The 20,590-nt window shown below is 37.8% G+C and overlaps 1 protein-coding gene across 1 annotated transcript; it reads right to left on the reverse strand.

Moving 5' to 3' along the window:
* Nucleotides 1–1,797: 1,797 nt before the first annotated feature.
* LOC129098629 (transmembrane protein 235) lies at nt 1,798–10,196 on the reverse strand. The gene is made up of 4 exons (XM_054607688.1): nt 10,025–10,196; nt 8,770–8,847; nt 7,673–7,810; nt 1,798–2,042 (listed from the first exon to the last, which is right to left on the reverse strand). Exons 1-4 carry the CDS (start codon nt 10,194–10,196, stop codon nt 1,798–1,800), a joined length of 633 nt encoding a protein of 210 aa, XP_054463663.1.
* Between the last annotated feature and the right edge of the window lie 10,394 nt (nt 10,197–20,590).

Raw genomic sequence — 20,590 nt, forward strand, 5'->3', positions numbered from 1 at the left:
GAATATTTCACATTGCTTTGCTTCTCTTTTGTCACCTCTTTTATATATCAGCACATTCTCACATTTTACAGCATAAAAGGCAGGAATGCCCTGAATGTTAGGAAGCCCTTGTTGTCACTATATCACCAACATGGCCTCTGTTGCAACATATTGATCAGACATTTCTGAAGTCTCAGGTATTCTTTTTGCAATTCTCAACACAAGTGCTTTCCCCTCTGGTCTGACTCCTGATGTGTTTCATTTACATTCAGAGGCATGCAGTCCCAATTAAACCTAAGGCACTGTGTGTAGGTAGACAACACTGTATTGTATACAGAACACATAAAAAACAAAGTTCATGAGTGAGAACACATTCGGGATGTTTCAGATGATCTTATTGTCTCACAACAAAAAAATCTTCAGTACATTTTTTTTACAATTTGATTACAGTGTGTCACAGACATTTAAAAGCATTTGATAAATGTGGCTTTTTTCTGTTACGTACTGTCTCTATGCATTCACATTTCAGCTGGAGTGATGTTCAATTGATTTTCTGCCACAGTTAACAATATAAAGTTAAACAGTTCAGTTATGAAAGCATGAGTATGGTTTGTTACGATTGTGAGAAGGGAACGACACCACGATACATTTAAACAGCTATGCAAAGTGCTAAATGTTGTATTTGCTCTTTTTACCAGCGAGCAGAGAGGAGAAGTCTCATTCCTAGAAGTGGACAGCACAGACATATATTACAACATCAAGTCTCTAACTATAGCAAAGCATGCAGCAACATGTGCAGGTATTCTGTTTTACTGAAAACAACTTGCAGGATCCCCAAGAGTGCACTTCTCTTTATCCCTTTTTCCATGATTAATGTGTTTACCAGTAGGTGGTTATAGCAATGTATATGTAAGTTTAAAAGTAGGAGGCACAACCTAACATTTCTCTTAAGGTCACAAGCTATAACATTGCCTCAACTTCTACATCAGCCAAATGCTAATTGCTTTTAAAATGCTGTGAAATACAAATTTTCTCATTCAACAATCAACAATGCAGCAGATTTTTATATCATGAAATACGAGAAACTATACCAGTCCTGACTGGGTGCTAGAGTCTAGGTGGCTCCATTGACTGGTGGTTATCGGCTGCAGAATCAGCCATGTTTTCGCTTGAATGAAATACTCTGATCCACTGATGTGAACAATATTTAAATGCAATACAAAGAGGAGGTGCAGAAGTCCCCCTTTTAATATTTTATATAGCACGTGTGAAAAAAACCAAATCCCATACAGCTTCACTTCTTGTTTTGCCTGCGTTCATTTTGCAGGGCAGTGAATTTGAATTTGGGTCGTAAACAAACCTGCTTTTGGTAAATAAGAAGCATTTTTCAAGACACATCTCACAGAAAATCTACAACTGAATTAAATGTGACCCATAAACTCTTACAGACCTGTAGACAATTTTATCAGCTATACATACTGCACATACGGCCAGATATATGGTATATATATATATACACATATGGCATCAAAGGACTGAAAAACAAAAAACTTACACTTATTACACTATGATTGGTTGTTCCGTTTCTATGGCCACAATTAAAATATCATTGTGGACTGGGACAATGGACAGAAAATTATACTGGGAGGATGAAAGGCGTCACTCATTCAGCATCGATGTATCTGTGGTTGCAGTTACCTAAATCCAGCTTGCATCTGCACTTTGTTGCCTTGGCCCTTGACACGTTGATGGTACCAACACAAATATAATACTGTCCTGTGGGCTTTTGGATTCACTTGGGCATCATATAACATCATTCTATAACATGGCGATGGCTACACCAGAGTCATAGCGTCCCTTCATCTGAGTTATTCTGGCAGCCAGCAGGAGCAGCAGGCCGGTGGCCACCTCCAGGCTGTAGGAGAGCCAGGCTGTGGCTAAGGACCAGCCGAAGGACACGTTCACATGGGCGAGGTTCTCTGGGGAAACGATCTGCACGAATTCCTCCATGGCTAGGTTTGAGTATTTGATGTAGATGCTGACCCCCGTGAGGGTAAAAAGACCTGTTAGTGCCCAAAAACAAACAGATGGCAACATTGGAAAAACAAAACCTTACGTACATATTCCAGTGTACCTGTAACATGGATGATACATCTTGAGGAATGTAATGAATTCTCTTGGAATTAGATCCTTGTTCTGTCTAATCAATCACCATAATTGCCATGATGTATAATACTTAACTGGTTTTTACAATTAGGTCATTAAGGTGATAATGTATTCATAGGCAAATAATCATTTTCCAACATAAATGTCTTCACTTAACTCAATGGATGCCATGAGATAATACAGACTTAAGCACATTAATGAGACACATTAGTATTACCTTAAAGCATTAAAGATTTAAAGCCGTTTTGTCTCATTCAAATACAAATTATTCCAGCCAGGTGCTTCTAAATGTAATAATTTACTCTACAGGAGGAAACTGTGGTTTCTTTACACTTCTTACACTTTAAATGCCTTGTAGTCACCACTGCCCCATTCAGACTGACCTTTAGTGTGGCACCAGGGGATGCAGAAATACAATGCTGTGCAGTTAGAACCAGTTCATCACTAATCGTTGTATACCATATAGTGTGCATAATTGGCACGCAGGTATAGTATAGTCAGAGAGAAGGAAGCAAAGGTCAGCAATTACAAATGTCAAGAACAGTGCAAGGCGGCACAGCGGGTTCTGCAGACCTCCATTTAATAGAGGGCTATAGAATTTTTTTTTCACATAGACTTAATGAAAGTACAAATCATGAACACAGTTTTCTTGCACTCAGGTGCCCATTGCAGTTGATTAGTGCTCCTATGGTCAAGCTTTCATCTTTAGTTCTACGTATACAGTATATGCATTTTGTATGTAGTCTTTGACGGTACGTAGTTCCCTTGCACTTCATGTGCTGTCTGATACCCCCGATACCACACTAATATCTCAGTTACTCACCAGTGTAAACATGAATTTTTGAAGAAAATTTCTCTAAAACCTTACTATTGAGAACCTTTTGGACAAGTCCAGACTCAAACGAACGAGTAGCGAAGATGCATTTGTTGGTAAGTACTGAAATTCCGGCTGGATTATTGAGACTTGAATTATACTGCAAGAGCTGCTGTTGTTATTAGTTGAATTCATCAAGACTTTTCTCATTTTCTTTTTACATCCTGTCACATTTTGCAGTACGCCAAACAGAATGTTTTTCTAGCTATTCTGACCCATGATCCTCTGCTCAGTGGATATACGAGCAAGAAGTTTGAAGGTAAAGGTGCACTGTTACGACGAAGTAGCATTTCCCAATTGAATGCATACTATATGCAACAGTGAGCACTTTGTAAGGGCAGCTGCAGTATGTACTAAAAGTAAAGAGAAACTATGCGATTTGGAAGGCAGTGCAAGAGTTTTCTCCCTTTTCTGGTTCTTTGTTCAACGTGGATGAATGCAAGAAAAACTGTTTCTTTTAAATGTTCAAGGTAACGCAGAGCTAGTAATTGATACATTTTTTTTCATTTTTGAAAACAGTATTAAGTATTTCTTAAAAATAAAAACTATTTGGCAATTAAATGTAATTGACTGAAGCTAGAAGAATTGTAAGTGTGTTCATTGGGGAAGATATTACCTCCAATCATTGCCAGAGGGAAATTTGTTTGACTGGATTGTCTTTTGGCAAAAGGGCATTAATGAATGGGACGGAGCCTCTGATGTAACACCAGAACTTCATACATAATGGACAGATGCCAGAGTTTTTGATCTTCCCATCCAACTCTTTGCAAGAAAGCGAATGACGACATCTCCCAAAATGCCGAACTATTAATTTAACTTTTCAGGTTTCTGTTCCTCCCCTGATAACCTGTCCTGCTTTTGAAGTAGAGGAGGGGGTAGCACAGAAATGGCAACTGCCATCAGTGGAGGGAGTTCCAGATCATCCTGGAACAAGCAAGTCTGAGTGGGAGGCTGCAAAAGAGGCTTCAGCGGTTTCTTTAATGTTGCGTTCCAATGTATGGAAACAAATGAGGTAGAAAAATGTTCATTATTGAAGCTGTCTTCATGTGCTCACAAATGAATGTTATCTAATCTAACTCTAATGGATCTGAAAAAAAGTATTACTTCTCGTCTATTGCCTCTCTTGTGGTACTAGATGGTGCGATGTTTTGCTGACTAAGGCATGAGGTCAGGATGTCTTGGAGTACAAGGCAAACAGTTATCTGAAGCAGTGCAAGAGAAGAAAGCTTCTTTGATATTTGAACTGTGCATAATTAACAGAGTACAGAGGCAAAACAGTGGGACTTTTGGTCTGCAAGTACGATTATTTACGTACTTCTCTTTATGCAGGCTTTTGGTTTGTCTTTTACGGGAGGATCCCAACCTGAAGACAGAGGGAGAGGTTTGTTTTGGGCACAACCATGTGAGTATAGATTAGTGAATAGTTTGCTATTCTACAGAAATAAATCCCATTGCGTGTAGTTTTGTGTTTATGTGATGCATCCATGTCGAAGATCCAGAAAATTATTGTGATTGATATTCTACTTTGTTTTCTAAGCTACTGATTGACAATTTCAGTGAACATTGTTAAGCACACAAAGTAATAGATGGAGAAGATAAGGATGTTATTAAAGCTGATATTGCAGATTTACAAACCTTTTGTTTGAAAATTGCATATGGTTCAGATGATGGCCTACACATTGTTCCTTTGTTCTCACTGGTCTAATTTGTGTTTTGACTATTGTCATTGTGCACATTGTGATTTTATTTAATGTATATCCTCATGTAGTTTTAGGGGAACGGAAATACCTGTAAAACTTAACAAATTGACCTCTTACAGTTCTTTGTACAATAAAATTTACTTTGCCAGTCTTTTGGTGTTCAGAAAGATTTGTTACACTCAATGTTTATAAAAAAGAAATCTGAAATGTAAAGTAAAGTGTAGCAATTTCATTTTAACTCTTGATACCCTTTGGATGTACAAAGAGTTAAACTTACACTTATAAAACATGTATCATTTATTGAATTAGAATAATTAACGCTTGCTGAGAAAACCCATGTCAGTGTAGTGTTATTATAGTATATCATTATGAATACTACTACTAATAAAATAATAATTATTATAATAACATGTGGAATAGCATGGTAAATTAACTAAATGAAAAATAACATAATCAGTGAGCTTTTTAAATCGATTAACATATACTGAAGGTGAGTGACAGTGCAGCTCCTGTCTGTTCCTTAACACACACATAAACTCCCTTTTCAGTATATTTCAATACCATACATAAGCCAATGTGTACGATGATAACCGTCAATTTAAATACGGTGTATACAGGTATACAGATGCTAGTGTTAACTCTCACTAGTGTGGATGTATCTCAACACTGGGCCAGTGCTAGTGCCTAATTCACCGAGTATCAAAGGTGGTTTTGAAAGTGGGAGAGAGTGGTTGCTTGCAGGTCTTTTGATGTAGAGATGTGGACAGGCCATTTGGTGCAAAATATGAAATTAGCAGTCTGGGAGGCTGGACTTGTCAGCAGAGATGGCAGAATATGAACAGTAATAAGACCCCCTACTTTTGTGAAAGATTCATACAACCTCAAATGCATTCTTTGATGGATATTCTATTTATTTTGACAGCTAACAGCTGAACCCCTAACAATATGGAGAAAAAAATAATCTTTCTGTTACTGTATTGCTGATGAGAGGATGTCCTTTTACTGCCCTTTAAGGAACTAGCAGGTCTCCTTACTACTGGACCAAACCGGTTTATTTATTATTATTTTGTTTATTTTAGAGCATTCAATACTTCTTATGGACGGATTCAAAAGTATGTGAATTATTTCAAGGTTGATGTTATGTTTGAGGCCATCATTGAGGTATGCAAATTAGAAATTATAATTTTAAGGCTACAACAATTCCCTGCGAGGCACTTATTCGAGCTAAATGCTAAATTTAGCATGGCAAGATGCTCACCAGAGTTATTACAATTCATCCTTAGGGGAACATAAATGTGTTTACAAAGTTTTATGTCAATCCCACCACTAGATATTTCAGTCTGGAGCAACATAGTGGACCGATCCCACCAACACACAAACTCTGTAGTACATCAAAGATTTAGGCTGTGCCTCATGTTTTTATATCATAACATTTAAGGAAGATGTTGTATATGATTTGACTGCCAATGATTATCGGGATATGCCAGAATATATCCAATGAACTTGACTAACAAAAGTAGAGAGCATTAAGTAATGACTCGAGGGGAAAGTCTTTCTGAATTTTCTATCAAGAAAAGCTCTTCTGCAATTTTGTGCCACTTTATCATAATGAGCAATCACTCCACATGCTGCGCTCAATGCTGTTAACTATGTCCTTTTCCATAGGGAGAATGTTTTTTGATGTGGTGTCTAAGGGAGCCTTACCAGCCAAAGTATCTTTGGCTAGTCTGAATAGGAGTGAAAATACTTTTGGGGTCTTTTTCTATTTAGTGTGCTGGGTTTCACAATGCACAAATTAAAGCAGACCAGTTGGTAAAGAAATTGAATTGCTCAGGTGCATGTTTAAGAAGCAAATTTATCTTTTTCCATCTCGATAGCTGCCACTTCTTTGCAGGGAGAAGCAGACTTTAGAATACTGATTTCAAAGATATTTTCTCGTTGATCGACTGATTACCTACTAATGATCTAAATCCCTTCTCCTACAGTTTTGCCCACATTACCTTATAAACTATATTGTTTTAGTATATTCTGTATGTTCTCTTCAGCAAACATGGGACTTCTGCAGAAGTTGTTTTGGTACGCAACAAAGTCGATTACCGTGTCTCGACCCAAACTAACTGCATCAGGGTTGAACCGCACCAGAGTTCTATTTAAACAGTCTAAATGTTGGCTTTCTACAGAAAATGTGTCAGTATATTATAACTACCAACTGTTTTAATTCACACTGTTCTACAGCATTGTAGTGTTTGGTAATTGGTGTCAAAACTGTGATTTAGCATATAGGGGTCAAATCTCTCACAGTTGGTTGTGCTACTTTAATTGCATCTGAGACATTTTTTTAATCATTCATGCCTTGTCTTTTCACACAATGCAAAAAAACTGATGAATAGAGAGACGTAAGTCTTGCACAGTAAGCTCTAACAAGTTTAAAAGTGTCTTTCTCCTTATTTCCTTATAAACTCCCACTTGCCGTACTTTTATTAACAGTGTTAGCAAAAGATCATTACCTAAGTCGGCTCAAGTCAGATGGGATTTTGAATGTCTACACAGATTTTTATTATGTAGCTGCAGATTCTGCAGACAACAGTCTGCTCCAGTCACCTGCAAGATATAATATTCATACAACACTAATTGCAGGTTTCTTATTAGGTATAAATTATATTTAAGCAGTTGCCTTAAGTCAGAAGTAAACCAGAAGTTAAGGGAGGAATTTAAATTACATTTTCATGGTTCTCTGTGTAGTTAAGACACAACAATGCACATGTATCTGGAAAATGTGCCGCTTACACAAGCCTTTCTTGGGCTGTTTTTCATTTCGGCCATATTGCCCAGCCCTAACCACACATCTTACACACTGACATGACAAAGCAAAAGGTTTGCTACAGAACAGCCTAGATGCAAAACATGCGTACTTGCCACAAGCTCAGAAAAAAATGTATCTGTGTGGACTCACTACAGAAGAGAACATATGATGCTGATCCAGCCAGCAAGTTGGGACTGCAGGCCAAGGAGCTGACAAGTCCAAAGACCCAGCCGAACACCAGCAGGACCAGGCTGAGGGGCAACATGATCACCACCACCTTGTGCAAGCCTGCAAACACATTCAGAAACACACATTGGTTAGTGTGCTTTAAGATTTTAAAGTGCAATTATGAATCCCACTGCTTTATTGGCTTGGCCTGCATTCATTGAGCAGTAATCTCTGGTCTCTTACCAAAAGGCTCACTCGCTGGTGCACAATCATAAAACATAAGTATGATGATTGGATGATTTGACTGAAGCGCCTGTAGCGTTGGTGTCATAGTCACCTACTTTATTGGTCACCTACCTTGTGGGTAATTATTGAGAATATCTTTAATAAAATACCATAGACAAATACTTTATATTTGATAATGTTGGTTGTACACCCATTCGAGCATACCCAAAAAAATTCTAGCACTGTCTGCTTCTTTTTAGGTAGATAGTTTACGTGTCTAAAATATGTTTTCTGCTGCCCCAGTCCACGGCATTGCTTTGCGCCCATGCTGGTACTCCTTTTCTCCAAACGGGGCGTGCCCCAGTGTATTACCTACATTTAGAGTAGGTAATACACTGACTATTGTACCTCACACAAACCCCCCTTCAAAACACCCGAGAAATCCCTTTAACTACAAGTCAGCTGGATATACTGCAACCATTTGCAGAAGCAGGTGGGACTTTCAGATTGATTTTTACCATCCAGGGAGCCATGTTTTCCATCTTCATTGTCAATTTGGTATGAAGATCTTGGAGTGTTGAAACTTGCCTAAGATAGCTTCCGTCACAAACAATGTATTACTGTATTTCATTACAAACAGGGAATGTTTCAGAAAACACTATCCTTTGCAAAAATGTCCATGTTTGTTTAATGTACATCTTCTGGATAGGATTTTCTGACAGCATACTGTTACATGTGAATGTAATTTCTTCAGCAGCCAACTATAAATTATTTTTCTAAGAAATCGCTGACCTATTATTTTAAATCCACCTCATCATCACCTCCCACGCCGGTAGATAAACAATACCACTCACCAAGAAGGTGCCTTTCCACTTCTGACAGGCTGGACATATTTGCAGTGAAAGATGGGATGACTGATCTCATGTTTGCTCCTGAAAATATTGGGGGAAAAGGTTATGCATGACAAGATGTGTTGACAGAGCTGTAGGACAAGAAAATTGCTGCCAGCTGTCACTTTTTTTGAAATCCTACAATTGTACAAAAAGTCAATATATTTAGAAATTCAACACAATGCAAGCTTGAATTAATCAAACCAATTATAGACATCTCTATATGACACATATGTTCTCACCCCTGCATGTTCGACAATTTTGCACCTCTGCGCAGGATAAAGCTTGAGTCGCTGCTTCTGTGAGCTCAGCCAGTGCAGTAGATAATATAACAACAATTGTGTAAGTGCATGTTCCACCTTTATGCCACAGGTGCACTGCTTGAAGATCTTCAAATATTATTTTGTCTCATTACTTGGAATTTACTGTAAATTGCACATCAACAGATTAGACACATCTGGGACCTCAAACTGTGCAGATTATGTTCCATCTGTGTCAAATAAGATCCTTTAGAAACACTTTGCAATCTACAGGGGCTGATACAGATGGGAGGGGTATCAGAAGCTATAATATAATATATAATTATAAAAACTGCCGATAATAGGGTTTGGATCTATAATTGCATTGTGGTTCATTAAGAACCGCAAGGGGAGTTAATAATTCAGCACATAGCCCGTCTGTGTCATTTATTTCTCCAAGCTAAAAGCACTGACATCTCACCTCTTCCTGGCATTAGTATCACACAAATAAGATTTACTGCAATCAGTTTTTTCCACCCTAACAATGAATTGATGAGGAATAAATGACGGTAAATATAGCTTCTGCCTTAGCCTGATGCTGTCACTGAACATGGTAACGCAGCAGAATGAGAGAGAAACCTCTTGACAATGAACTATGTTTCAACATAATCCATCTTAATGGCTTCACATTAAATCGACAGTAGATCGATTTTTTTTAAATTTACAACATAAGACACAGTCAATGATGGATATTGACTGTGTGTTTTACGCACAACAGTGTTACTGCCACATGACAAAGGCTTTTCAAAAACCACCCCATGTGAAAAGCAGCGCAAAAGTTATGCTGGAAAAATTAGGGGTGGCATCCAAATTCATTACAGCTAACACACCATCCTTTATTATAGACACTTATACCCTCTGAATAAACACTCATGCAAACTATATACTATAATATGTAGGCTTAAGTTGAGTTGAAATACCTTCATTGATTCTCCACAATCCAGAATGGGAACTCAGGTCGTCGGAACCTGTGCAGTTGGGTTTATTCACATCGATAATGTACCAGTAATCGGTCCCAATAGCCACAGCGAGGAGGCTGAAGCTGAGCAAACCTGTAAACCCAGAAGTGAGAACCACCAGTCCGTAAGTCATTATACAGTCCTTAACGCAGAGCGCAGTTTACTCAACAAATCTGTGCAGTTTCTATATTTTTTTTGACTGTATCCTGTGTTGACGCGCAAAGATGTGCGATGCGTAAAAGCTCTCCCCTCCCCGTGGTGCTGGTTCTCCATGACAATCCCGGTCCTAAAACCTAGTTTAGGATGGAAACTGAGCAAAACGTATTCCCGTAATTTTTCACTTTAAGAGGAAAAAAAATAAATAAAAAAATAAATAAGAGAATAAAAGGCAGGTACATATCGAGCACGCCACCAGTTTACAACACACTGATAAGCCTAAAGGTACAGTGCTCTTGGATTGATCCACAAAGTCAAGTTAAGAAAATGAAAAATCACACTTGCGGTGCGGAATTCCAAAATAAAACCCCGATAGCGAAACAGGTTTGATGGGGGCGCTTGACATTTGTTTTTTAAATACAAACTAGTCCACATCCGGTCCCGGTTTAGTTATCTGATATATACTTGACTTTTAACGTAACTTAATTGGAGACTATTTTCAGAGTGGTTGCTGGTGTAAAATGAGACATATTTGTTCCAAGCCAAGAGGTAAAAAATATATATATATATATATATATATATATATATATATATATATATATATATATAAACAGATTTAGCAAATACATTTCAAATGTAATGTTAAGCACATTGCGACATAAGAAAATAATAAAGCACCTGGCTTAAAAGATAATCACATTTATTTAGAAGTTGGTTAGCATGGCATCGTGGTTGCAACAAAAAATCATTTAAACATAGTTAAGTGTTGTACTTTATGAGCAGGCACTTCTAGACACCTGTCTCACCGGTAGGGTCCTGTGGGTGGGGCAGTTCAGATAATTGACGCTGTGCAATTTAAAGCTCAGCAAAATCCCATATGTGTTGCGATTGAACTCTTGTCGAAGTCATTATGCTTTATTTTGTCACTGACACACGAAAAAAAAAAGAGTCTTAGGTTTTCAAATGTAAACAAAGCGATGTAAATTAAGTTAAACTATCAAACAATTTGCATTGCATAGCATGCACCCCTCTAAAGCCAATGTGTAGTAGAAGCACCTTTTGACAACAATCACATCCTGGAGTCTGTGGCGTGGACAACGATAGGTCTATCAGCTTGCACATTTTAGATACTCCATTTCCCACTTTATTTCTTATAAAAATGCCCAATCTCTGTCAAATTGAATGGGGACTGAGTGAAAAGCAATTTCAAGTACTGCAAACAATTCTCAATTGAACTGAGGTCTGGACTCAGATACTTTTTTCCCTGTGTAGCTTTATGTTTGGTGTTGTTGTCCTCCATGAGTAATATGCCTGCACTGTCTCCTTGCAGACTGCAGCAGCTTTTACCCATTCTCTGTATTCACTGGAAAATCGAGCTATGTTTACCTTTGCAGAAATGTAAAGATAATCTTTTGATGTGGCGTAAAAGGCACACACCAAAAGATGGCAGAGGAGATTTCACATAGTCAGATTGGGTAGCCTTATTTGAACAGTAATAAAGAAAGTCTTTATTCTTACACAAGTGATGTGATAGGAAACAGTTGCAGATTGTCTTGCAAATGGCATTCACTTTTATCAATTCCTAGTTTAAGTGGATGAGTTGAGTTGGCTGATTGTTGTGGCACTATATATGTCATCCCTGTGCGTCATATATTGTCATACAATTTGAGAGAGTCAATAATGCAACTGTGCACAGGAGGATGTTTGCTATGTTTGAGTATTACACTGTGATGTCTTTGGCAGATGATGTGGTACCAGTATAATGCCACGAGATAAAGCACACATACGCATTGGCTCAAAAAAGTACACCTACACACTATTATTTGACACAATGTGCTGCATAGTCCTCGTAAATTCTTAATTTTGTGTATTCTGCGTTATAAATAAAGTATGATTTTCCCACTGCCGTTTCCTATCTGAGCAGGATTATACTGCATAGATTGTGTTTTGCCAAGATATGTCATGAAGAATCCAATCGGGTTTACAAATGTAGCCATTTCATTTTCCAACAAACCACCACATAACCACTCAAAATAGGTACAGTAGACTTGTATCCTCACTGCACTTGTAAACCTCTCTAAATTTGCAAAATCTTTCATCGGAATAATAATAACTCAATGCCATTTTAGGAGGAAAGTGTTGAGTTTTTGAGGCACAGGTAATTATGTACTCTTTTGAAGTGCTTGTGAGTATTACTTACCTTTCTGTGATTGAATTTTATTTTTATCTCTGCAAAGGATTGCTTTAGCTTTTGCCCAGTGTGAAATAACTTGTAACTCAGTTTGTGGTTCACCTCTGCTCTGTCACAACAGCTGACCTTTTTGACATCTTCATCTCGAATTAAAGCAAATATCGCGAAAACTTGAAAGGATATGGTGTTCCACCAATGTGGATGAAGCGCGGTTAGTCTGGCGAGACAGTCTTAAAATATATAAGAAGGCACTCCATAATGCTAGAGCAGCCTATTATTCAACATTAATAGAGAAAAATAAGAACAACCCCAGGGTTCTCTTCAGCACTGTAGCCAGGCTGACAGAGAGTCACAGCTCTGTTGAGCCGTGTATTCCTATAAACCTCAGTAATAGTGACTTCATGAACTTTTTTAATGATAAGATTCTAACTATTAGAGAAAAAAATTATAATCTACTGCCCTCAACCAGTACCGATCGATCCACAGCTGTAGAACCTGAAATATATTTAGATGGCTTTTCTCCCATCGACCTTCAACAATTGACTTTAACTATTTCTAAGTCTAAACCTTCCACCTGTCTCTTAGACCCGATTCTGACTAGGCTGCTTAAGGAAGTTTTACCTTTAATTAGCAATTCTTTATTAGAAATTATCAATCTGTCTCTACTAACGGGCCATGTACCACAGGCCTTCAAACTAGCTGTAATTAAACCTCTTCTTAAGAAACCTACTCTTGATCCAGAGGTGTTGGCTAACTATAGACCTATATCTAACCTTCCGTTCCTCTCTAAGATCCTTGAGAAAGCAGTAGCAAATCAGCCGTGTTTTTCTGTTTTCATGTTGTGCTGCAACAGTTTGCACACAGCTTACCAAGAGCAATTAATAGATCACTAAATCTGCTTTGTTTTTGCAGATTCATTATAAGAATGCAGGAGGAAGGGACTCAGCCACGTGATATTTCCATCTGTTGGAGGCAGTATTAAGATGCAAGACTAGCGTGATGAACCAACACAGCATCAAAAGGTAGGAAAAGTTCAAAGTTAACCTATCCTTATACCAGTTCTGCCCTTTGCCAAAGCTGACTCTGGGTTGGAAGGTTTGTGTGTGTCAACCAATTTCAATGGCCAGATTGTGGTCATTTATTTGTTTTTCAGTTGCTCGCAGTGCCCAGATAATCTTCCTCTTTCTTAGCTGGTATGTACTGAATAACATTAATGTTTACTTTAAGGTTCATATTAAATCTCCAGTGTTTGATATCCTTCTCTTTGGCTATACATTGGCTGGTCTAGTTTGTGAGAGGTCTGTGCACTGTAGATGAGCTGAGCCTCATGAGCAGCATTCCTCTGTAATAGTAGGAGCAGGGCTCATTGGCTTTAAGATGTTTTGTTGCTCTTTTTTTGTATCCTAATTGAAGCGGAACTTGGTCTATTTCAACTCAGCTTAGATTGTGTTTTGTGTTTCTGTGGACTCTTCAGTCTGCACCAATGATGCTACGGATCATAATACTCATGGTTCGGATCATATCATGAATCAGAGTCATGGATTGGATCAGCGCAAAAGAAAAAGGGAGCAATATATCTTTAAGAGATCCCTGATCATTTTGTTTGCCACTGATACTAATTCCTGGTCATCAAAAAAATATTTTGTATAGCTACATTGTTAAACTCTATTTGACATTTGGGCTTTTTCTTTGAAAATCATTTTATTGTTCCTTTTCATATGCACTGCCAAGGCCCAGTTTTGGCAGACTGACTGTAAAAATGCAGCTGATGTTAAATTATCTTTGATCTTAAATTTGGCTGAAAAATTAAGTGTGAGACCAGGGACATCTGAAGGGTGAATGTGTGGTTTGTTGTTGTTGTTGTTGTTGTTGTTGTTTGTTGTTGATCATTTGTCAGTCTGACTTTTGTTGATGACATTATGTTGAAGAGGTTTTTGGCAGATGGTTGTTAAGGATGCAGAATAACATGTCCGGATACTAGTGAAAGTACTCAATATGCACAACAGTACATTTGAGAAGTTTCCCAAAAGGCACTGCACAACAGTCATATTTTATGCAGAGCATGCATTGCCTCAAATTCACTCAGGGAGATCAATGGTGAGCAAAACAGAATTTAAAAGTATATATATATATATATATATATTTCGATTACTGATGCATTCATGTGCACATCACTTTAATGTTGCAGCTCATAAAGGTGGAGAGAATGGTTATGACTTTCTATACTTCTGGGTCGTTGGCAAATTTCTGTGTGGGGACTTATCTTAAACCATAATAAAACATTTTCATTTATTTTTAAAATCTGTTTTATTAGTCTGAATCTGAAGTGGAGTAAGAGGTGCAATATTTGTTTTGTTATGTAGTGGATTAGAAGTATAAAGTAGCAGAAAAGGGAAATAGGAAATGTTCAGGGACATGCCCAACACTTAACAGTTTAAAGGGGACCTGCACAGATTTTACACTTGGGGAGTACAACAACATATATTTAGAAAAGTTGTATGAAGCATTGTGTGACTCCACTGGAAGCTGTGTGATCTGATGAATTGTCTAAAGTGATTTGGATTCGGTGTTAGAAAGAAGTGAGTTTACCAGACCTCTGTTCTGCTGTACTTGAGACTAGCTGCTCAGGCCTAAGTGTTAGCACAACAAACAAAAAACATAATGTTGGCCCAACAAGAGGAAGAATGCAATGAATAAAACAGATGGTTTTGAATAGATTTTGATCCTTTTTTCTTTTTTAACTGCCCATCCTGACTTCATTTTGGGTGCTACTCTTTGACTTTTCCCCATTTCCTTTGAGAAGATTTCTTAAAGCAAAAAACAATCCAAAAGCACCACAATGCATCTACACTGATGCTTGTGTGAACATTGTCATTCTGTGTATTTGTTTGGTGTGTGTGTTACTGGAAGTTTGTTGGACGTATTCTGAAAAGTGATTTGCATAAAAGATAAGGGTTCTAGCACATGCGTTTAAAACAAGCACTTGCCTTTATATCCCAAATAAATCAGAATTGGATTTCTGTCTAATGTTAGACCCGAACCTACCTTCCAACAAAACTAGCTACAGGCAGTGTTGCAGTACAACACACAGAGGAGAAAATCTGTGCGAGTGCTACAGATTGACCTCTAGCCATCCATTCTCACCAGAGATCTTCATTTTTCTGATTCACACATGCACCTATTACTTGATACTGGCAATGAAAAGGTATTAGGTTTCAGGGTTATTTATTTAGGTCGATTTCTTTTTTTTTGCTTTGCTTAAATCTTTTCCACTCTCATTATTGGTGCAGACGTTGCCCATTTAAAATGCTCTGCCAAAAGCTTAATCTATGTAACATTAAACCCGTTAGAACATCTCTAGTTCAGTGAGTAGTGTGTAACGATCAGGGCTAGTGAGCAGAGCAATTATGGGCTGTGATGCTCAAAGAAAACATTTGCCTGAGCAATTATAGAATTAAACAAGAGGAGGCAAAGTGTCACGTGGAATGTGTTGGGCTTGAGAAAAGTGTAGAGTGTGTGTTTGTATATGATTTCAAGATAGTGGACTGAAATTCTTCGAAAAAAATACTATATTAGTTATTCATAAACAAATTATAGTATAGAAATGTGATGACTAGAAACCTGAAAGACTTCCTATACATACTGCAAAATCATGTCTTATTTTCTTTAGGTCATATATGTGTTGTTTACTGCAAGGGACAGCTGATGCCTGTTCCAGTTAAAATGGCAGAGTTGTCAAAAGTGTTTTAACGGATGATGGACAGTCGGTTGCTTTCAGGTGTTGTGCTTGTTGCGATGCAGCAGGAATTGTTACTTTCACAGCACTTGCCACTGACTATTACTGTAGCAGAGCATGAGCTAAGAGAGGTTCACACTGCCATCCAGTGTAGTGAATGGGAAAATCCTATTGGCAATACAACACTGATCAAAGAGTCCTCTCTATCTTGAATTTATGGATGACTGCTGGCAAGCCTGGACTGTGTAGTAGTTGGGAAATAGCTGCCGAGAGTATATTTTAGCATTTTGGTTCATTTGTTACCATCATTTTTTAATCATTTTCTTGACATAGTCATGGCCATATACAGAAATTTTATTTTAACCAGTTAATGGGCATCGTGAGATCATCATACTGTCGCAATAAAAGCAATGATTCCTCAGTTCCATTTAAATGTCCCCCAAAGAGCAGCATATCAGCAACCTGGAGCCGGCACACCTAGATTGAATCATAGTCAGGATATAGTCATCAGTTATTCATTACCTTGCCTTGCCTACTGAGCCAAAATCTGCCCTGTTGGGAAAGGCCTATATCAGAATCAGAATTAGCTTTATTGCCCAAGTATATGTACACAGACAGGGAATTTGACCGAGATTATTTTGCATCACACTCAATAACCAACCATGAAAAAATAAAAAATAAACGTCCAATTGCAAGTCGAGTGTTCTGGAAGTTGCAAACTATACAAAAAGTGCTAAGAAATGAATACTGGCTTGATATACATAGGCTGGATGACTATGAACAGTATATACTTATTACATTGTCTCTACACTGTATACACAGCGTGTATGATTTATAATGACAATGCCAGATTATTCGTAAAAATAAAAAAGGTTTCATTTAAGACTGCTTAATTATAATCTGTAATGGCAGCAGTGGATGATTTGGTGTTTAGGGCTATTGACAGTGTATTATGATGTTAAGTGTTCATCAGAGTGAGGGCTTTCGGGAAGACAATGTTCTTGTGTCTGGTTATTTTTGTGCAGAGGGGAGAAGCTAAAACAGGTTGTGTACAAGGTACAGGGAGTCTTCAGTGATTCTTCCTACCTATTTACTGACTCACGGCTTGTTTGGGTGCTGGATGGATTACAGGCTGGCACCAATGATTGTTTTCTGCAGTCATGTCTGTTGAAGTGTGTTCCTGTCCTGTTTGGTTGCAGGCTGAACTTCCTGAAGTCTAATCGTGGCACTGGGAGAAGATGGCTCCTAGGAACCTGAAGGTTTCCACAACAAATAGTGTTGTTTAGAATGGTAACGGGGGCTCCTCCTGAAGTCGACTGTCATGTCCACAGTTTAAGAGCGTTGTTCTGACCACACCAGAGGGTCAACTGTTCAACCGCTCGTCTTTATGTAGACTCGCCAACGTGCCAGACGAGGCCGGTGACCGTTATATTTTGAACTTGACATTTACTGTCAAATTATGAAATGTAAAACGGCTTTTTCACACAACGCAATAAAAGCAAAGGTTATAATATTAATAATAAAATTAATTTTGCTTGGGTGACAAATCACATGCTTCATGTACTTCATGAATAATTAGCTCAACGGCATTTTTTGGACCTCAGGACAAAGTGTCCTTGAGCAAGACACTGAACTTGACGTTGGTTTCAGTGGGCAGCACTGTCACTGCTGTGTGTCCGTGTGAAATTAATGGGTGAATGATTGGCATCACGTAAAGTTGCTATGTGGTTTGCTTGATGGACAAATAATAGACCAAATTTTTTATACTTACGTTCTTAGTCACAATAATCAGATGTTCTGGCGATTACATTACAATAATTTGGCAGACATTTTGGTCTAAACTGACGATTCTGGGGACACTTTAGACAGCTGGAGCCGAGGTTTCAACCATTGGTCTACCATCTGAACTACTGAATCACACATTTCACTCGTATTTTCTTAGATTTGCATACCATTCTAGTCCCAAAGTCAACAAATATATTGTCATGTTTTTATTGTTATCACCATTTTCAAAAATCATATCAGAAAACAAAAATCTATATTAAATACATTCTAAAATATTGCTAGGGGCTGATACAGGATGCATAGGTGACCAAGCCTTTAGGCCCTGCTTTCTAAAATGTCTCTCTATATCAATTGTGAATTGCACACATTACAAAACCACTGGTTTAGACATTTCATTTGAACTATTGCAGATTTTATTTCTTCCTGGTAAATAACAGACACAAATCTACAGGATAAATTGTATATAGGTTCAGGTTGTCCTATTTGCTGAACTACAACCATGATTGGTTGGAGCCATTGATGGGTGTCAGGAGAATATAATTAATTCAATGAAACCCTGTGAGATAGAAATAAAAAAAATGTCCTCCTTAAAAGGGCTGTGCTGGCTAAGGTTCAACTAGAGGCTACGGATCACATTTTACAAAAGCAGTGTTTGGTAGGTTACTCAGAGGAACACTCCAGCATTTTGTGAAATACAGTTGTTTGCTGTCTTGTCCAGAGTCAGATGAGAAGATTCATATCAGTTTCAGTGGGATGTTCTGAGCCTAGCCATGCACAAAGACTGGGCGCAGAGGGAAGACAGATGTCCTAGCTTTGTAAAAAGTGAAACATAACATGTCTGAAGTAGCAATTTGCTGACACATTGGAGAAGAACACCACAAAGTGTACCGAGCACTCGCTTCGAAATAGAAATTCACTACATTTTCTCATCTGACTGTGGGCAAAAAGACAGAAAACAAACAAGCATTATTTTAAGATTTGTATTCAAACACACGCTTCTTCATTATGTAATGGCCTAATCTATGTAAGAAATCTTTTTTTTTTTTAAATATGTCATCTAAAATCCATAATATTTTCTAATCTTACCACCCAACTCTGAACATCAGAACAGTGTATAAAGGGATATAGAGTGCAATATGGTTTAAGGCCCCTAGGCAGAACACCAGAGAAGCACTTTCTGAGTTCATACCTGGTACATTAAAATGACGTATAGTCCATCAAATTGCTCAAAATGTGCACTGATATGGATATATAACATTTCTACTAATATCCATTGTCCCTGAACATGTCTTATCTCTGTATTGTTGTATGAGATACACAAAAACATATTTCAGTGTTTGCAGTGATGCTGAGTTAAGTCCTTTTTGGACATTGCGCCGCATTGCAGAGGTGCCTGAGACAGTACAGTCTATTTGCTCCAGTCCACTTAATTTACTTCATATGGTGCTTTTATAGAAGCTGTAAATGGTCTATTAAGATAAATGAAAACACCATTGGCACCAGCCATCAGCTTTCCTCAAAGACATTGGTGCATTACATTTGCTTAGAGTGACGTCAATGATCACACTAATAGAACATGTCAAAGTATTGAAATCATTGGAAATCTGTAAACAAACTCAGAAGTATTAGTAGTAGGATAGAGATTATAGAAGTATCCTGATAAATATAGTCAAATAAGGTCTAGTCACCTAAACCAAATTAAGTTTATTGTGTGTCTAGAAATGAGTATACCTGTTTGTTTTCTATAAGTTAACATAAGAATGCAGCCACACTGACTTCTTTATCTGTGAATGTTGTTCAGGACCGATGTGTCCTTCTCTGCCAGATTTATATCAGTTTTGATAGACAGAGTATTCGTCAACATTTTTTTTTCAGTGTTGGGAGATATTCATTCTATTTATCCACAGGAGCAGAAGGATTAAATGTTCCTTATGTATCTTGTTAGGCAGCAACACTTCTTACCAGCAGCAACAGCGACACTGATATTATTTTTACCTTGTAAGTCTTTGTTAGTCATCATGGCAAAAGGTGATAATTGAGACACCTGCTGTAGCGGGAACTATCAGAATACTTTGCCAGGTGTTTATATTTCTGTGTACCAGCAACTGAACAAGATGCAGTCATGGAACATTACATGTGTGTAGTTTAAAATAAAAACGGAGGCCGAGTTCGAATATGGGTTTCCCTGCCCAATTTATGCCCATGGCTCTATTTAACATTGCAGCTGCTGTGATCCCACCACTGTTGTTAAATTTCCCTTTGTGCATGGACTGATCAGTGTGGCTGCCCTCAAAGATATTTGATTCTAACTGTTCCTATATTGAACAAAATGTGTCTGAACGAATTTGGACATCACTGTCTTATTCTGTATTTGTGAAATGACACGTTTTCACACAGTATATGTTATTTGACGTTGGCATTGTCATTTAAAAGACAAAACATTTAACATTTACAGTAAAAACCACACGTATCTTACTATTGTCTTCACTTCTTCCCAATTAAAAACAATAAAACAACAACAACAAAAAACATGGGATTGGGCACCTGGCAGCTAGTATAAAAACATGCAGGAAAATGTTACCCGTTCAGTCCTCTTCATTTGAGCTGATAGAAGCAGGTCCTGCACCTCACTTTATTGCTTCTTCTTTGAGGACCCTGA

The sequence above is a fragment of the Anoplopoma fimbria genome, chromosome 11, assembly GCF_027596085.1.
Source record: "Anoplopoma fimbria isolate UVic2021 breed Golden Eagle Sablefish chromosome 11, Afim_UVic_2022, whole genome shotgun sequence".
In the NCBI taxonomy this organism is placed as follows: Eukaryota; Metazoa; Chordata; class Actinopteri; order Perciformes; family Anoplopomatidae; genus Anoplopoma; species Anoplopoma fimbria.

Excerpts from the sequence above, each read along its gene's own strand:
- LOC129098629 (XM_054607688.1), bottom strand. The coding sequence starts at position 10,196 with ATGACTTACGGACTGGTGGTTCTCACTTCTGGGTTTACAGGTTTGCTC. Across the intron at positions 8,848-10,024 it reads ATTGTGGAGAATCAATGAAG|GAGCAAACATGAGATCAGTC; the intron begins GTATTTCAACTC and ends CAATATTTTCAG. Across the intron at positions 2,043-7,672 it reads ATCATATGTTCTCTTCTGTA|GTCTTTTTACCCTCACGGGG; the intron begins GTGAGTCCACAC and ends GGGCACTAACAG.